At 38.3% G+C, this 20,035-nt stretch overlaps 1 protein-coding gene across 10 annotated transcripts in view; it reads right to left on the reverse strand.

Annotated features, from left to right (window-relative positions):
* Positions 1–20,035, reverse strand: part of PHKA1 (phosphorylase kinase regulatory subunit alpha 1) — a 142,764-nt gene that overhangs the window by 74,979 nt on the left and 47,750 nt on the right. For all 10 annotated transcript variants that reach the window (XM_035028760.1, XM_035028761.1, XM_035028763.1 and 7 more), the window contains 3 exons: positions 19,448–19,555; positions 17,450–17,528; positions 5,021–5,155 (listed from right to left, as the gene is read on the reverse strand). In XM_035028760.1, the coding sequence (XP_034884651.1) occupies positions 5,021–5,155; positions 17,450–17,528; positions 19,448–19,555 (322 nt within the window). The remainder of the gene's footprint in view (positions 1–5,020; positions 5,156–17,449; positions 17,529–19,447; positions 19,556–20,035) is intronic.

Consider the following 20,035-nt stretch of genomic DNA (forward strand, 5'->3'; position numbering starts at 1 on the left):
TTGAAAAAGCAATCAGTAAGGAGTTTGCTTCAATTTAGTGGAAAAATGTGACGTGATGCAGGTCGATTCCAAGAATAATGGCCCAGCACTTGGAAATTACCTATATCCTAGTAAGATTATGCTGAATTTAGAACAATAAATGTGAAGAAGCAAAGGGTAAATTTAACCTATCATCTTCTGAGTAAGAGCCAGAGATAATCAGGTCAAAGGCACCAGTAGGACTTACATGAACTTCAAACCATAAAGACTTCTAAGAGGGGCAAAGAAGGTGACTAGAAAATCAACTAATACTTGTTCCTGGAAGAAGATTTGGGCTAGATAGAGAAATACCTTCCTTATGTCAACAGATTTAGTGGACTGGTATCTGGAAATTAGGAGCACATTATAGTCTGAGACTAGAGAGAATGGTCGAGATGATAAAAAACATGAAGCAGATTCTGGGAAGGGCTAAAATACCCATCCCATTTTGTAAAGAATCAACCCAAATTAATCTCTGAAGTTTCAGAGTCTTGACTTGGAATTTATCTCAGATAGGGTTGAATAAGTGAGGGGAACCAGGGGCTCAGTATTTTGTAATAGTCAAGCTAAGCTGTGGCTAGATTTCAGAAATTAATTAAGAGTTGAGATCTATATTCAATAAACTTGTTGATTTCTATGTGTTTATATTTTAGTTTCCCATTTTTTAAATTTTATTTTATTAGGTTATGTTAGCCAACATACATTATTACATCATTAATTTTTGATGTAGTGTTCCATGATTCATTGTTTGCGTATAATACCCAGTGCTCCATTCAATAGGTGCCCTCCTTAATACCCATTACTGGGCTAACCCATCCCCCCCACCCCCCCCCCAAACCCTCAGTTTGTTTCTCAGAGTCCACAGTCTCTCATGGTTCACCTCCCTCTCAGATTTCCCCTCTTCATTTTTCCCTTCCTACTATCTTTTTTTTTTTTTAACATATAATGTATTATTTGTTTCAGAGGTAGAGGTCAGTGATCCGAAGGGGTATGAGCACCCCAATGTTTATAGCAGCAATGTCCACAATAGCCAAACTATGGAAAGAGCCAAGATGTCCATCAACAGATGAATGGATAAAGAAGAGGTGGTATATATATACAATGGAATATTATGCAGCCATCAAAAAACATGAAATCTTGCCATTTGCAACAACGTGGATAGAACTAGAGGGTATTATGCTAGGAGAAATAAGTCAATCACAGAAAGACAAGTATCATATGATCTCACTGATATAAGGAATTCTTAATCTCCCGTAACAAACTGAGGATTGCTGGAGTGGTGGGGGGTGGGAGGGATGGGGTGCCTGGGTGATGGACATTGGGGAGGGTATGTGCTATGGTGAGCTCTGTGAATTGTGTTAGACTGATGAGTCATAGTTTCCCATTTTTTAAAGTAAAGTTTCTTTAGAACATTTCAACTTTGCACTTGAATTAAAAAGAAAAGGAATTTTGTACATTACAGCTAGGATGGAAGAAAGGGGAAATCTGTATATTCCTAAAGTCAGATGTAATATTAATAGCTCTGGGAGTTAAGGCCCTACTGGCATAAAATATGAGTGTTTAGGAGAGACAGAGAAAAGTCACCTCTTACTGTTGGTCCTTTCCTCCTTGATTGATTCCATCTCAATTGAGATCTACATACATAACTGCTGTAGAAATTGAGTGTCTGAAGTAGGTGTTAGTAAAAAGGAAAGGAGACTGGTTTTGAGCTGGACAAGATTTGGCTTGGCTGTAATTATTAACAGACCATTCTTGGTGAAAAAGAAAAGTACACACACACACATATACACACACACACACAAAGTAGGCTTTGGGTTTGTGACAATCCATTATCTAGGATATAATCTTTATTTATAAATTTGCCCTTTTGTGGCTTGATTTAAGATTGTATTAATTTCTAAGTGGTGCTATAACAAATCACTACAAACTTAGTGGCTTAAAATAACACACATTTAAACTCTTACAGCTCTGAAAGTCAAAAGTCCAAAATAGGCTTTATGGGTATTATAAGGTATAATCAAAATGTCAGCAGGGCTGGTTCCTTCTGGAGGCTCGGGGGAGAATCTGTCCCTTGCCTATTGCAACTTCAGAGGATAAGGCTAGTAGCCTTATCACTTCAATCTCTTGCTTCAGTCCTCACATCTACTTCTATAGGCAGATCTCCCTTTGGCTCCCTCTTATAAATAGGACACTTGTGATTACATTTAGGGCCCACCTGGATAATCCAGACTAATCCTCCCATCTCAATCTCTTTAATTTATTCACACTTGTAAATTCCCTTTTGCTATATACGGTAACATTCACAGGTTCCAGGGATTAGGGCCTGGATATCTTTGGGGACCATTTTTTAGCCTTCCATAGTCCATCCCCTGGCCCCTAAAGATTCATATCCTTCCCACTTACAAAGTGCATTCATCCCATCCCAACATTCTGCAAACTCTCAACACATTACAGCATCAACTGAAGTCCAAAATCTCTTCTAAATATCATTATTTATAAAGTCCCAAATCTCATCAGCTAAATCAGGTATGGGTGAGGATATGGGTATGATACATCCTGAGGCAAAATTCCTCTCCATTTGAAACTAGAAAACAAGTTATATTCTCTAAAAATACAGGGGTAGAATACAAATTATAGACATTCTCATTCCAAAAGGGAGAAAATGGAAGGAAGGAGTCAGCAGCCCCAAACAGTTTTAAAATCCAACTGGGCAAACTCCATTAGGTTTCAAGGCATGGTAGTAATCCTCTGTGGTTTGAGGCTCTGTCCTCTGGGCCCAACGCACCTCCCTTGGAGTCATCCTTCCTTTTTCTTGAAGAATAGCACTTGTTCACAGCTTAGTAGTTTTATCAGCCTGCTTCCTGGCTACAGAACTTGGGGAGTTCAATATTCTTCTTTAATCTTGTCCTCTGTCTCTTTCAGTCCAATTTGGCAGTGTTTCTGCATATATAACATTCTCAAAAACTTTGTGGGTATTGCATATATGTCATGGGAGTTCATGCCATTAGACAAGAGTGTCCTTCCTAAGATCTTTCCTGGATAATCATATCTCTATTCCTAGATTCTGCTAATGTGGTTGAGGGAATCCATGAGTCACAGCCTTATCTCTTCAAAGAATGTGAATGAATACACCGATCTTTTGATCTTTCTGAAATTCTAGAAGAAGGTTGTCCAGCCATGTCCTTGACCTTTTTTTTCCAGAGCATGCTTTCCTGACAGCCAATCTCCTAATTTTATCATCTTTTCCCATCTAAGACTTTCATCAAGTCCTGGTTCCTTTTTGCTTAACTATTCTTCCCTCAATTATCTTTTTCCTCTTGCATTTTACTATAAGCAGCAAGAGAAAAACCAGGCCATGATTTCAACACTTTGCTTGAAAATCTCCTCAGCTAAATATCCAAGTTCATAATTTTTTTTTAAAGATTTTATTTATTTATTCATGACAGACAGAGAGAGAGAGAGAGAGAGAGAGAGGGGCAGAGGGAGAAGCAGGCTCCCGAGGAGCAGGGAGCCCGATGTGGGACTCGATCCCAGGACCCTGAGATCATGACCTGAGCCGAAGGCAGACGCTTAACCATCTGAGCCACCCAGGTGCCCTCCAAGTTCATAATTTATAGTTGTGTTTTCCACATAATACAGGACACAATTCAGCTAACAATCCTTCTGTCACTATACAACAAGGATCCTTTTCCTTAAGTTTGCAATAACACGTTCCTAATTTCTTTCTGAGCCCTCACTGGCCATGCCTTTAACATCCCTATTTCTACCAACAGTTTGTTTAAAGCAATATAGACTTTTTCTATCATGTGACTCAAAATTCTTCCAGCCTCTATCCATTACCTGATTACAAAGCCACTTCCACATTTTTTAGATATTTGTTACAGCATTACCCCACTTCTTAGTACCAAAATCTGTATTACTTTCCCATTCCTGCTGTTAACAAAGTACCACAAACTAAGTCGCTTAAAACAACACATATTTATTCTCTTACATTTCTGGAGGTCAGAAGCCCAAAATGAGTCTTTCAGGACTAAAAACAAAATCAAGGTGTTAAAAAGGCTGTTCTGGAATCTCCAGGACAGAATCTGTTCCTTGCCAATTCTCACTTTTAGAGGCTGTGGGCATTCCTTGGAAATCTTTGACTCATAGCTGCATCACTCTAATCTCTTGTTTCTGTTGTCACATGTCCTACCTTCTATAGTCTGAATTCCCTCTGCCTTCCCTTTATAAGGATACTTGTGATTACATTTAAGGTCCACCTGGAAAATCCAGGATAATCTTCCTTGTCTTGAGCTCCTTAAATTAATCATACCTGCCTATATAAAGTAATATTCATAGGTTCCAGGAATTAGGACCTATACACCTTTGGGGACCATTAATCAGTCTTTCACAAGGGTAGTTTGGAAATTTGCAGAGCTTTTTTTTTTTTTTTTTTTTTTGTTAATAGTGTAGTGATTTGTTTAATGTCAAATTTGTAATAAATTGTATAAGTTTGTAATTTGTAGTAATCTGCTTAATGTGTCTATCATTAAGTTTAATAAATTAAATAGAAATTGAAGTACTAATTAAAATAAATATTAGATTAAGTGGAATTTTCTAATATTGTCAACCAATTCATTATATGACAGTATAAAAGACCTAAAAAAAGTTTCTTGGCTATTACTCTACATAAAATTAACATGTATTCAAAATGGAAATACAGGTCTCAAGAAAGGGGAGAACATGTTAGTTAAGAATGCACTTGGAATGAAGATACAATATTATTTGCTAACAGTCACACCCTATGTACCAGATTCATAAGCACATCTAAAATTATCAAGCTTGCTCAGGATATACTGGATTAGAAACTTAGGTTCCAGAGGCTCTAAATTCCCTCTCAGATCCAGTTTAATAAAGCAGTACAAGATCAAAAAAATAAATAAATAAAAAGGATAGAAACCAGCCTGTATCGAATAATGCTTTGATTGTTATAATGACAGATTATTAAGGCCGATCTCCTTACCTAGGCTGGAATAAATGTGGCTGAGAATGCGGGCTGGTTGTACTCTGATAGGGTATACCTCAGCAATGGTCTCCACATCGATTCCCCTGTCCTTCAAAATGGCCTTGATTTCTTCTGTCTCAGCTAGAATGGAAACTATAGGAAGGAAAGAAGATGAGGTCAACAGAAACTTTTATTTCAATAGGAACCTAAAAATCTCTCAAGCCACATAATTTCTTTTGAAGGGAAGAGAAAGAAAATGGGAGGAAATTAACAGTTATTGAGGAATTTTGATGAAACAAGTCTCATGCTAGGTACATAACACTATTACCTAAATGGAAAAGGAAAAAGGATCTCATGACTAGAGTATTAGATTCTGCTTTTTTGGCTAAGTACCTATGTGCTCCTAGAGAATGCAATACTCTTTATATCTGAGATCCCATGTTCGAATAGGGAAAAAAAATCCAACATGAGGTGTGTTACAGCTTTGGTAAAAGTTGATTCTCCAAGGCTCTTTCATATCCTTAAGACCAGACAGGAGTTTGAGGGTAATAAAGAACACCCAAATAATAAGAATTACTCTATAGCCAGAGCATGGTAGAAGACAAGGTAAACTGGGAATAAAGAATTGAGGTGCCATAGTTAAAACTGTGTGTGGTTGTTTTGGGATTGGGGGGGTAGGTTCTAGACTCTGAGCATGACAAGCCTGGACAGCTCCCTTTTATTCCTGTTATATTCATGTCTCTGAAGTGCTTATCATACTCACAAGGGAGGAGGCCAAGTCAGCTCCCTGACCCTTCTGTTTACTTTCCCTCTAGGGGACAGATACCTGGCTGGGGGCTAATAATCTGAGTGGGGCCTCAGCTGGCTTGACACTAAGCACTGAGGGCAAATATGTGCCGTATTCCTGTTTCTCCAGTGCTGGTGGATGTGTTGAATTGGGTTTATGCGAAAATGAAGGTACCATTTGATTCATTCAAGTTTACCAGTATTTTCTATGTTGAGTGTTTGGGACAAAAGCCTAGTTAACAGTTTTACTTTCTTTTTCTTTGCCATTGTCTTTTGTATATGTCTTTCTTTGTGTGTGTGTGTGTGTGTGTGTGTATCTTTCTATCTTGGGAGCCTCATGGTATTGTGCTGCTGTGGTCTGGGTCAGGATATGCAGGATATAGTGATCACAGGGCCCCCTGGACATAACACAATCTCGATTACTTATAACTGGAAACATGAAAATGACAAAGATTCTCCAGGGAAAATATACAAAGGAAGAATGATAGTGAGCTAAGGAAAGTCCAGGAAAACACATGTGGTCATCCATTCATTCATTAACAAACATTTACTAAGCACCTAAATGGATGAAGTACTATACTAGGCACTAGGGATAAAGAGATGGGTAAGTTAGTCTCTCTCTTGAAGAGCTTACAGTGTAATGGAAGTGACACACACATAAGTCAATTATAAAATAAGCTGCTAGGTAACTAGAGATATGCACAAAACACTGTAAGCCCCAAAGAGCGACATGTATCAAGTCTGGGACAGGTAGAGAGTGGTTTCAGAAAAGGCTTTCTGAAAGAGATGATGTCTAAGCTGAGTTTGAAAGAATGAATGTTAGCCAGGAGAAAGAAGGGAATAGGGATGGGGAAATCCATTTTAGGTACAAGGTACACGATGATCATAAAACATGGAAATGAAAAAAGAACGTGTGTGGGGGTTGGGGAGGAACTACATACACTTCAATATTCCTGTAGCATAAAATAGTTTGCACAGTGGTTTAAAAAAAAGAATCTGGAAAGGCAGACAGAGGCTAGATCTTTATGGAGGGTGTATGTGTCACTTTTAGGATTTTGTATTTTATCTTTGGGTAATGATTTCCAAACTGCATTCTACTGAGCTTCAGGGATCTGCAGAGAGCAATGCACTGAAAGAGAGGCAAATGAACAACACTTTGGGGTGCTAGGAACACTTTCGACCCCAACATCTGAGCTTTTTTTTTTTTTACTTTATGTTTTATAAAATATTTAGGAAATTCCACCTATGTGCTAAGCACTGCCAAATGCTAGCAGTACAGAGATAGACATGATCCCTGGAGAAAATGGCGCTGATACTGAGTTCTGCTAGAAGGCTGAATAGAAATTAATCTGGCAAAGGTGAAGGTAAAAGTAAGGGAGTTGTTCCAGGTAGAAGAAACAGCACAGACAAAGGCTCAAGAGCAACATGGAACAAGGCAGATCTAGGAATTATAAAATGTTCTTTACAGCAGGAGCGTGGAGCGTGAAGGGGCCATTGTAAAAAAATGACAATGCAGACAGGGTCAGACACCAGATCATAAAAGGCCTTATAAGCCATGTGAAGGAGGTTGACAATGGAAACCCTTGTAAGTTGTAATGAGAGGATTAATATGTCCATAACTGCACCTTAAAAAAGAACATATTAATGTTTGATGATTAAAGAATAAACTGATGGACTGTTGTGGGCCTAGACTGAAGACAGGGATACCACTTAAAAATTTATTGCACTAATGTAAGTGAGAGATGCTAATTACCTAGATTAGGATCATGACATTTGTGCTGGAGAGGACTAGATGGATTTCAGAATCAATTAGAAGGTAAAGAAATCAGGATTTGTTAGCTGATTGAATATAGGAGGTGAAAGAGGGGGAGATATTGAGAATGATTTCCCAGGTATTTGCATGTGTAACTAAGAGAATGGTGTGGCCTTTAGTGACACAGGCACATAGGGAGAAAAGCAGGCATGGATGATATAATAGTAGGAGGGTGCAGCTGTCTAATTTTAGACATGTTGAGTTTCAAGTGCCTGTGAAACATCCAAGTGAGGCCATCTTAAAGAACAGTGATATAGATCCAGGAGTCATTAGCATATAAAGAGATGAGATGGGTCAAGGAGAATATATATAGAAAAAAAGAAAAGAGACCCCAGAATATAACCTTGAGGAAGTTCAACATATAAGAAATGGACAGATGAAGAAAAGCCTAGGGTGAGAATGAGGAGTTTTTGTCCCAAGGCTGATATTTTCTTTGTGGTATAGGAGGTGAAGTCATCTTCTGAGAGTGAAGAACTCAGGAGACAGGAAAAGGGAGAAGGTGTGGAATAGGAGGAGGCTGAGAGACAAGAACAAATAATCTAAGTAATAAGGTCAATGGACAGAACTCCCAGGAATACCAACAGTTAGGGGGCAAAGAGAATAGGAAGCCCAGAATGAGACAGAAAATTGCAAAATTTAGGTTGAAGAAGATCCAAGAGATGGTATCACAGAAGACATGGGAGTTAAAGAGTTTCCAGAAAGATAAACAATAAATGAAACAGAAAGATCTACTAAGATGTGGATTGAAAAATACCTACTGAATTTTTCAATAACTTAAGCAAAAGCATTTTCAGAGGAATTATAAGCTAGACTGGAAAGGACTGCAGAATGCATGGCATATAAAGAAGAGGAAATTCAGTTGAGAAAGGAAAGATAGGATAACTAAAGGGAGATGACTATGTAAATAAACTAAAAACCAGAACCAACAGAGAGGAAGAGTTTGAAGAAACAGGAAAGAGTAGGTTTCTAGGAAGGCTGGGGAAGAGGATAAGATCAAGCACTGGAAGGAGGAGTTGGCCTCGAAGAGAAGAAATACCTTTTCTGAGACCAGAGAAAAGGAGACAAGGATGAGTGAAAATATAAGTAAGATTGTGGTGGGGGGCTGGGAAACTGACAACAATCAGAATATTAAGATTATCTAGCTAGATTAAGATATCTAACCTTGGTAGCAGGCCAAGAAAGAGGATGAAAGTAAGGGGTGGGGTTGAAAACAGGTTTGGAATAGTGGTCGAAAAGAATGAAAATGCTGAGTAACAGTAAGAACAAGGACCAGCAGGAGGCACTGTGAGTCTAGTTGAGTTGGAGACTGCAGAATTACAGTGCTACCATCCGCTCCTTTGTGTGATTTTTTTTTTTTTTCTAGTAGTTTTAGCAGGCCAGGTACAGGATCAGAAAATGCAGACTGGAAGAGGCTGGGAAGATGACAGAGGAGAATCCTCAGCTTGCCTCGTCCCATACATACAACTAGATAACACTCAGCAGTGTAAATAACCCAGAAAACGATCTGAAGACTGGCAGAACAAACTCCACAACTAAAGGTAGAGAAGAGGCCACACTGAAGAAAGCAGGAAGGATGGAGATGCAGTTTCGGAGCAAAATGGACCATGGCCATCTGCAGTGGGGAGGAAGCTGGTGGCACAGAGAAAGGCAAAAAACAGACTATACACTGGGGAGCCTGAAGAAGGAAGATGAATCCTTATAACGTTTGGCTTTGGAAGTGAGAGGGGCCGAATTTTGTGAATTCTTACAACCAGCAGGACTTAAAGCCTGGAATTTTAAAAATCAGCAATCTTGGTTCTGGGAGAACCCAGAGGGCATTAGGAAGTGGAGTCCCTGCCCTTTAAGAGGCTACAGGAAAAAGAGCCAGCAGAGATACAGCGTGGAAGCAGCAGTTTGAAAAATGCTGGGGGCAAATGGGAGGGAGAGTTATTTACTCCTCTCAGAGCATGTCCTGGAGAGGCAGGGATCACAGGGAGACCCCTCTAGGAATAAAGGAGCTGGCAGGCACTATTTCCCTCCTCCACCCCTCAGCATAAACACATGGCCACCTGCATAGGAACCAGCACAGTGCTGAAACTTGCTACCTAACTTGCTGATACCAAACCCTGTCACTCCCGTGCTTGGGCAGATCCTCCCTTTCCAGTCTCACCGGCCTCCGTCATGGTGCTGCAAGTCCCCTCCCCCAGAACACAGGTGCAAACCCCACTAACACCTTATCTCCAATCCACACGTTCTGTGGGACTGAAGTTCCAGTGGTGGTGGCAGGACTCACTTTGTAAGCTGACAGGTGCACACCTTGTTAAAACATGCTTCACCCAGCTGAGGAGCAAACACTGCCCACAACAGGCAAAGAGAGCCTCTGCAGACAACTGGACTGAAGGAAAAAGAGGCCAGGATTCAAGAGCAGGGCATACACAGCACACATAGGAGATACTCCCTGAAGCACGAGGTCCTTGGGAATGACAAATTGCACTGCAGGGCACTACAGGACCTCTTCTTCATAAGGCTATTATCATTAAGAGCAACAGAAGTAGCTGACTTTCCTAACACAGAAACAGACACAGAGAGTAGACAAAATGAGGAGACAGAGGAATATGTCACAAAAGAAAGAAAGGGACCAAACTATAGCAAGACATCTAAGTGAAACAGATATAAGTAGTATGCCTGATAGAGAATTTAAAGTAATGATCATAAAGAATACTCATTGACCTTGAGAAAAGAGTGGAGGACATCAGGAAGACCTTTAACAAAGAGATAAAAAATGAACCAATCAGAGATGAAGAAAAAAATAACGGAAATTAAAAATACACTTGGTGTAATAAATAGCAGGCTAGAGGAAGTAAAAGAATGAATTAATGACCTGGAAGACAGAGTAATGGAAAGTAACCAAGCTGAGCAAATGAGAAGAAAAAAAAAATTATACAAACTTAGAATAGTCTTAGGGAACTTAAGGAACTCAAGTGATGCCATCAAGGTAATAACATTCTGGGATCCCAGAAGAAAAGAGAGAAAAGGAGGTATAAAATTTATTTGAAGAAATAATAGCTGAAAACTTCCTTAATCTGGAGAAGGAAACATCCACATCCAGGAGGCAGAGAGATCCCCATAAAAAATCAATCGTAGGAAGTCTACACTGAGACACATACTAATTAAAATAGCAAAAAGTACTATTAAAAAAGGATTTTTAAAAGCAGCGAGAGAAGACATTTACATACAAAGGGAAACCCCATAAGGCTATCAGATTTTTCAGCAGAAACTTTGCAGGCCAGAGGGGAATGGCATGATATATTCAAAATGCTGAAAGGGAAAAATATTCAGCCAAGATTACTCTATCTAACAAGGCTATCATTCAGAAGAGAAGGAGAGATAAAGTTTCTCAGACAAACAAAAACTAAAGGAGTTCATGACCACTAAACCAGCCCTACAAGAAAGGAGCGGAAAGGAAAGACCATAAGTGAGAGTATGAAAAGTAAAAAACACAAATGCAGTCAAAATAATTATTTCTGTAAAAATCAGTCAAGGGATTCATAAAATAAAAGGATGTAAAATATGACACCATATACCTAAAATGGTGGAGAGATGAATAAAGAATGGGTTCAAACGTAAACAACCATCAACTTAATATAGACTGCTATATGCAGAAGATGTTATATACAAACCTAAGGGTAATCACAAATCCAAAACCACTAATAGATATGCAAAGAATACAGAGAAGGAATCCAAGTATATCACTAAAGAAAGGCAGCAAACCATGAAAGAAAGCAAGAAGAGAAGAAAGGATCAGAGAAAAACTACAACAACCACCACAAAACAAGTAACAAAATGGCAATAAATACATATCTAACAATAATTACTTTAAATGTAAATGGACTAAATGCTCCAATCAACAGACTTAGGGTGACAGGATGGATAAAAAACAAGACCCTTCTATAAGCTGCCTACAAGAGACTCCTTTCAGACCTAAAGACACCTGCAGATTAAAAGTAAAGGGATAGAGAAACATTTATCATGCAAATAGAGGTCAAAAGGAAGCTGGGGTAACAATATTTGTATCAGACAAACTAGACTTTAAAACAAAGGTTGCAACAAGCAACAAAGAAGGACACTATTTAATAATAAAGGGGACAATCCAAAAGAGGATATAACAATTGTGAATATTTATACATCAAACACTGGAGCACCCAAATACATAAAACTATTAATAACAAACATAAAGGAACTAATTATAGGAATACAATAATAGTAATAAGAGACTTTACCACCCCACTTACTTCAATGGACAGTTCATCCAAACAGAAAATCAACAAGGAAACAGTGGTTGTAAATGACACACTGGACCATATGGATTTAACAATATTTTCAGAACGCTCCATCCTAAAACATGAGGATACACATTCTTTTCAAGTGCACATGGAACATCCTCCAGAACAGATCACATATTAGGCCACAAAACAAGTCTCGACAAATTTAAAAAGGTCAAAATCATACCAGGTACCTTTTCTGACCACAACACTGTGAAACTAGAAATCAACCACAAGAAAAAATTGAGAAAGAGTGTAAGTACTTGGAGGTTAAATAACATGCTACTAAACAATGAATGGTTCAACCAGGAAATCAAAGGAGAAATAAAAGATTCCACGGAAACAAATGAAAGTGAAAATACAATGGTCCAAAATCTTTGGGATGCAGCAAAAATGGTTCTAAGAGGGACATTTACAGCAATACAAGCCTACCTCAAGAACCAAGAAAGATCTCAATTAAAAAACCTAACCTTACACTTACAGGAGCTAGAAAAAGAAGAATAAACAAAACCCAAAACCAGCAAACAGAAAGAAATAATGAAGATTAGAGCAGAAATAAATGATATACAAACTGATAAAACCATAGAACAGATCAATGAAAGCAGGAGCTGGTTCTTTGAAATGATCAACAAAATTGATAGACCTCTAACCAGACTTACTAAGAAAAGAAGAGAGAAGACTCAAATAAAGGAAATCAGAAAGGAAAGAGGAGAAATAACAACTGACACCACAGAAATACAAAGGATTGTTAAGAGAACATTATGGAAAACTATATGCGAACAAATTGGACAAGTCAGAAGAAATGGATAAATTCCTAGAAGCATATAACCTACCAAAACTGAAGCAGGAAGAAAAAGTAAATTTGAACAGACCAACTACCAGCAATGAAACTGATCAGTAACGAAAAAACCTCCAACAAACAAAAAGTCCAGGACCAGAGGGCTTTGCAAGCGAATTCTACCAAACATTAAAAGAAGAGTTAATATCTATTCTTCTCAAACTATTCCAAAAGTTAGAAGAGGAAGAAAACTTCCAAATTCATTCTGTGAGGCTAGTATCACCATAATACCCAAACCAGATGAGGACACCACAAAAAAAGAGAACTAGAGGCCAATATCTCTCATAAATATACATGCAAAAATCCTCAACAAAATACTAGCAAACCAAATCCAACAATACATTAAAAAGACCATTTACCATGATTAATTGGGATTTATTCCTGGGATGCAAGTGTGGTTCAATATTTGCAAATCAATCAATGTGATACATCACATCAGTAGGAGAAAGGGTAAGAACCATATGATCATTTCAATAGATGCAAAAAATGCATTTGACAGAGTACAACATTCATTCATGATAAAAACCCTCAACCAAATAGGTTTAGAAGGAACATACCTTAACATAATAAAGGCTATTTATGAAAAACCCACAGGTAACATCATCCTCAATGGGGACGAACTGAGAGCTTTTCCCCTAAGGTCAATAACAAGACAAGGATGTCCACTCTCACCACTTTTATTCAATATAGTACTGGAAGTCCTAGCTATAGCAATCAGATGACAAAAAGAAATAAAAGGCATCCAAATTGGTAAGGAAGAAATAAAATTTACAGTATTTGCAGATGGCATGATACTCTATATAGAAAACCCTAGGGGTGCCTGGGTTGCTCAGTTGGTTAAGCTACTGCCTTTGGCTCAGGTCATGATCCCAGGGTCCTGGGATCGAACCCCACATATGGCTCCCTGCTCCTCAGGGAGCCTGCTTCTCCCTCTCCCTCTGCCTGCTGCTCCCCCTGCTTGTGCTCTCTCTCTCTCGATCAAATAAATAAATAAAATCTTAAAAAAAAAAAAAAGAAAACCCTAAAGACTCCACCAAAAAACTACTAGAACCGATAAATGAACTCAGTCAAGTTGCAGGACACAAAATCAATGTACAGAAATCTGTTGCACCTTATACACTAATAATGAAGCTACAGGAAATGAAATTAAGAAAATAGTTCCTTTTACAATTTCACCAAGAACAATAAAATATCTATGACTAAACCTAACCAAAAAGGTAAAAGACCTGTACTCTGAAAACCATAAAACACTGATGAAAGAATTTCAAGATGATGCAAAGAAATGGAAAGACATTCCATGCTCATGGTTTAGAAGAACAAATATTGCTAAAATATCTATTTTAACTATCCAAAACAATCTATAGATTTAATGCAATCCCTATCAAAATACCTACAGCATTTTTCATAGTACTAGAACAAACAATCCTAAAATTTGTATGGAACCACAAAAGACCCCAAATAGGCAAGTCAACCTCAAAAAAGAAAAACAAAATGGGGGCGCCTGGGTGGCTCAGTTGGTTAAGCAACTGCCTTCGGCTCAGGTCATGATCCTGGAGTCCCTGGATCGAGTCCCGCATCAGGCTCCCTGCTCGGCGGGGAGTCTGCTTCTCCCTCTGACCCTCCCCCCTCTCATGTGCTTGCTCTCTCTCATTCTCTCTCTCTCAAATAAATAAATAAAATCTTTAAAAAAAAAAAAAAAAGAAAAACAAAATGGGAGGTATCACAGTTCCAGACTCCAAGTTGTATTACAAAGCTGTAGTGATCAAAACAGTATGGTACTGGCATATAAATAGACACATAGATCAATAGAACAGAAGAGAAAACTCAGAAATAAACTTAATTATATGGTCAGTTAATCTTCAACAAAGGAGGAAAGAATATCCAGTGGGAAAAAGACAGTCTCTTTAATAAATGGTACTAGGAAAGCTGGACGGTTACATGCAAAAGAATGGAACTGGATCACTTTCTTACACCATACACAAAAATAAACTCAAAATGGATTGAAGAACTAAATGTGAGACAGGAAACCACCAAAATCCTACAGGAGAACACAGGCAGCAACCTCTTTGACCTAGGCCATAGCAACTTCTCTCTAGATATGTCTGCAGAGGCAAGGGAAACAAAAGCAAAAATGAACTATTGTAACTCCATCAAAATAAGAAGCTTCTGCACAGTGAAGGAAACAATCAACAAAGTTAAAAGACAAGCTACTGAATGGGAGAGGATATTTGCAAATGACATATCTGATAAAGGGTTAGTATAAAAATATATAAAGAACTGATCTAAGTCAAGACCCAAAAAACACATAATCCAATTAAAAAATGGGCAGAAGACATAAACAGACCTTTCTCCAAAGAAGACATACAGATGGCCAACAGACACATGAAAAGATGTTCAACATCACTCATCATCAGGGAAATGCAAGGCAAACCTACGATGAGATAATCACCTCATACCTGTCAGAATGGCTAAAATCAAAAACATAAGTAACAAGTGCTGTTGAGATGTAGAGAAAAAGGAACGCTCTTGCACTGTTGGTGGGAATGCAAACTGCTGTAGCTACTGTGGAAAACAGTATGGAGTTTCTTTAAAAAGCTAAAAATAGAAAAAAATACCCTATGATCCAGTAATCACAGTACTGGGTATTTAACCAAAGAATATAAAAATACTAATTCGAAGGGATACATGCACCCTTATGTTATGGCAGCATTATCTACAATAGCCACATATGGAAGCAGTCCAAATGTCCACTGATAGATGAATATATAAAGAAGAGGTGGTATACACATATATATAGCAAGATTTCATATATTTACATATATAGATGGCAAGATTTCATTCTTTTTTATTGCTGAATAATATTCCATTAAACATATACATATGTATAATTTCATTATATATATGCATATGCATATATATACACATATATAATTCCATTATATATATGTGTGTGTATATATACAACAGAATATTATTTAGCCATAGAAAAGAATGAAATCTTGCCATTTGTGACAACATGGATGGAGCTAGGGAGTATACTGCTAAATGAAATAAGTCAGTCAGAGAAAGAGAAATACCATATGATTTTACTCATACATGGAATTTAAGAAATAAAACAAAAAGCAAAGGAAAAAAAAAAAAGAGACAAACCAAAAAAGAGACCCTTAATTATAGAGAACAAACTAATGGTTACCAGAGGGGAGGTTGGTAGGGGGGGGGGGATGGTTGAAATAGGTGATGGGGATTAAAGAGTACACTTATCATGATGAGCACTGAGTAATGTATAAGATGGTTGAATCACTATATTGTACATCTGATTCTAATATAACATTATATGTTAACTATACTGGAATTAAAATAAAAAACTTAGTAGAAAAAGAAAATGCAGACTGTAAGATTGATGTGGGGCTATGATTTTTCTGGTGGGTGTAGTAGAATTATGGTGCATGGGTGATTCAGATATTTAAATGATCAGCAAATAGGGAAGAGCAGACTCAGAGAAAATAGAGACAAGCGCCATGGGTAGAAAGGAAAACTGAAATAATACATAGCTATGACCATAAACTGGAATTTTCTGGAATTAAAGATATATGAGGTGGAACAGTTCCAAAGTTTGGTCCTCAAAATGAGTGGGTAACACAGAGGTGGAGGGAAATGCCACTAGGATTATGGGTATCCAAGAATTTTGAGGCTAAAATGTTAGATGGCACTTATTATGATGCTGAAATCTAGCACTATGGCAGGAATTGGGGAAGAAGAGGAAGTCTGTAAGCTAAATGAATAAATTAGAGCAACCAGGAGATCAATACAGCCAGATGGCATAAGCCTCAAAGGAGAACGAAGTGTCTCATGGGAAGGGAAGAGTAAAATACACAGGATTATTTCCCATATAGCACCAACCCGAAAGTCAAATGACCAGAGACGTTTTATAGGAGCTTAGTACCAGACTGGATTGTGTCGTTGGAGAGTCAAAAATCACTTGGAACTTTATATCCTAGGAGACTAAAATAATAGTGAGCTCATTACAAGAGACAAGGAGGGTAGAAAGATCTGCTTTTCATGGGAGGGGGAAAGGATGGGATGGAGACAAAAGAGGTCAATTTTGCATTTGAACTATCAGTGATAAAGATGTTTTATAGATATTGGGACTAGAATTCTTATAATGTTTATAGAGTTTAGCCCAGCGTTTTGCATAGAGTAGATACCTCAAAATTTAAGTTAATTGTTAGGAACAAAAAATAAAGGTTTCCAGTACTCTCCAAAGAAGGAATAGTTGGATCCATGGAAGCAAATGTATTATGAAGGAGGCAACACTAGCAAACTAACACAGAGTGTAAATACAGACAGACAACAGTATAAGATTAAGTACACAACCATTAAAAGGGCATGAGAAGAAAGGAATACTAACAGAAAAAGCACAGAAAGAATGTTCAGAAAGAAAGCAGAGAAAATCTAAAGGCTACAATATCATGACAATTGAAAAGAGTTTCTAGAAGTAAGAAGTGGTTAAGAGTGCCAAATGACATCATTTATTAAGCATTTGTTCATGATTAAGATTAATAGCAATCTTGAAACCAAAAAGAACCGAGGTCACCGTATACTTTTTGAGGCCTAACAAAACCCATGAGATGAACAATAACACCATCATTTACTGGCCCAAAACAGATCGTTAATATAAAGTTTCTGCTGCTGGGAATAAGAATCCATACCTTGAACCACAACATCTGGCTTTGGTACTGTAGAAAACCTTCGATTCAGGGGATCAATTTCTCCAGGAGCTAAAAATCCCTAAACAAAAACCATAAAAAGACAGGTTACTATTTCTCAAAGAAAAAGCTAATGTTTGAGGAGAAACAATATACCAGTGTCAAAAACCTGCCCTATAACATGTGAGAGGCAGGTATGGAAAGGAAAAGAATACCTTCACTATATAAAACATGTTTGAACTCCTGAATTCACATCCAAATTAATTTCATCTGGAATTAATTTCTAGTGATGGCCACAAGTTCTTTGTTGGAAACAGAGGAGGTACAAGTGATAAGCCCAAAGATTTTTTTAGTTACACTTCCACCTGCTCTCTGAATGTATATAATTAGACCATCAGACCACAATGCTTATTATCAATAATTGAAGTCTTGTTTTCTCATTTATTCATGTGACTGCTATACGTCCTGCTCAGCAAATATCTTTTTTAAAAAAGATTTTATTTATTTGTTTGAGAGAGATTGGGGGGGGGAAGGGGGGCAGGGGGAGGAGCAGAGGGAAAGGGAGAGAATTTCCAGCAGACTCTGCACTGAGCACAGAGCCCAACGTAGGGCTCGATCCCAGGACCCTGAGATCATAACCTGAGCTGAAACCGAGAGAAGATGCTCAACTGACTGAGCCACCCAGATGCTCCAGCAGATATCTTTTGACTTGAATTTCTGTCCTTGATGAAACGGGATGAACTCACCCATTTTACCCTTAAAAATTGCCATTCATCTCCTCCTTTTTCACATATTTAATTTCTTTATAGCATTGAATGAGAAAGTCATCAGGTCAGGATTATTTTAAACAGATCTTTCTGCTCATTATTGCTACATTGTTCATAACATCAACTAAAGATAATCAAACCTTTATGCTGTACACCTGAAATTCACATTGATGTATGTCAATTATATCTCAGTAAAACTGAGAAAAAACCCAAAACAGAGTGAACAGAAACAGCTGCAGAAAATAGTCATACATAAACAGGTCAAAGAGTCTGACCCAGAAAGGATAGCTAAATCCCACCTTGGATCTTCTAGGAGCCTTAGTTATAGCTTACCATAATAACCTATAATGGGGAAATAGATTTGTCAGTAAATCTGGAAAACTTTGAGAAAGAGAACCCTTACTATAGCTCACAATTTCAAAAAAAGCTGGGCATTAAGGACAAAATTCCCAAGTGCTTCACTGACAGCTGTTTCAACCAAGGGGCGCCTGGGTGGCTCAGTCATTGAGCATCTGACTCTTGATTTCGGCTCAGGTCATGATCTGGGGTCCTGGGATCAAGCCCTGTGTGGGGGCTCCGTGCTTAGCGGGGAATCTGCTTGAGGACTTCTCTCCCTCTCCCTCTGCCCCTCCCCCTGCTTGCACGCTCTCTCTAAAATAAATAAATCTTTTTAAAAAAAGCCAAAAAATGGGACTGTTTCAACCGAATTTAACATAAAAAACATTTAAAGAGCCCCACAGCAAAAAGAACGCAAACAATAAATTTTTAAAAACAATGATGTTCCCAACCACTTTTCGTGATGCCTAAAATTATCTTATCAGTTTACTCAATTAGATAATGAAACATTATGTTGCTTGAAAAAGTTAGTACTTAAATCCATTATCAGTCATCATTACTATCAAGCACAGGTGCATGCATCAGTCACGAGGCAAGGCACTGGTAGGGGGTTGTTTTGAAAGGGCCAGATTGAGGCCCTGATCCGAGAGCAGCTCCAAGTAGTGTCAAGGTAGGAAGCCCTGGGCAGTATGAGAGACATGGTTGCCAGGGGGAAAAGATTTTTGTCAAGGATTGGCACTGCTCCCACTCTAAGCACCTGACCTGGAGGAAAATATATAATTAAGGCAGAATATAAAAGGCAAAAGACAGATCCAGATTTAATGAGCTACTCACAAATCTCATTATTATAACGACTAAAGGAGAAAAAAAGTGGAAGAGCCTTGAAGTTTCCCCTTACCTCTGCCATCAAACTTCCTAAGATGTACAGAGACTGACCCCACATATGAGGCAACTTCCCCATGGGGACTCGGTCCACAGTGTGAGGATTTTGATATTCTTCATCAACCTAAAAGAAAAGATAAAGAAGCCACACAAAAGGTGATAGAAGGTTAAAGATACTAGACAACAAAAAGGCTGAATGTGGATTGTGACTCATACCCTATAGAACAGTTACATATGCAATGCACTGAAAAGTCCAGCACTATGACTACAGTCTAGGGAAGGGCTCCTCTAAATGTGTGTACATACAAATCACCTAAGGACCTTGTCCAAAGGCAGATTCTGACCGAGTAGGTGTGGAGGAAGGCCTGAGATCTGCATTTCTAACAAGCTCTCAGGTGATGCTGCCGATGCTGCTAGTAGCTTATTCCATCCATCTCCACCAGAATGCAAGACTGCAACTCTCCCATGGCTAATGCTCCTTCGTAATGGAGAAGAGGAACGATGGCACTCCCAACTGGCATTGTGGGGAAATGAGGACATACTTCATTTTCCAAGCCTGATCTACTCAAACAATCCCAGATTACTGGCCTCAAAGCAGAGAATA

This window comes from Mirounga leonina, unplaced genomic scaffold (genome assembly GCF_011800145.1).
Source record: "Mirounga leonina isolate KUSES-001 unplaced genomic scaffold, KU_Mleo_1.0 Mir_204, whole genome shotgun sequence".
NCBI classification, from domain to species: domain Eukaryota; kingdom Metazoa; phylum Chordata; class Mammalia; order Carnivora; family Phocidae; genus Mirounga; species Mirounga leonina.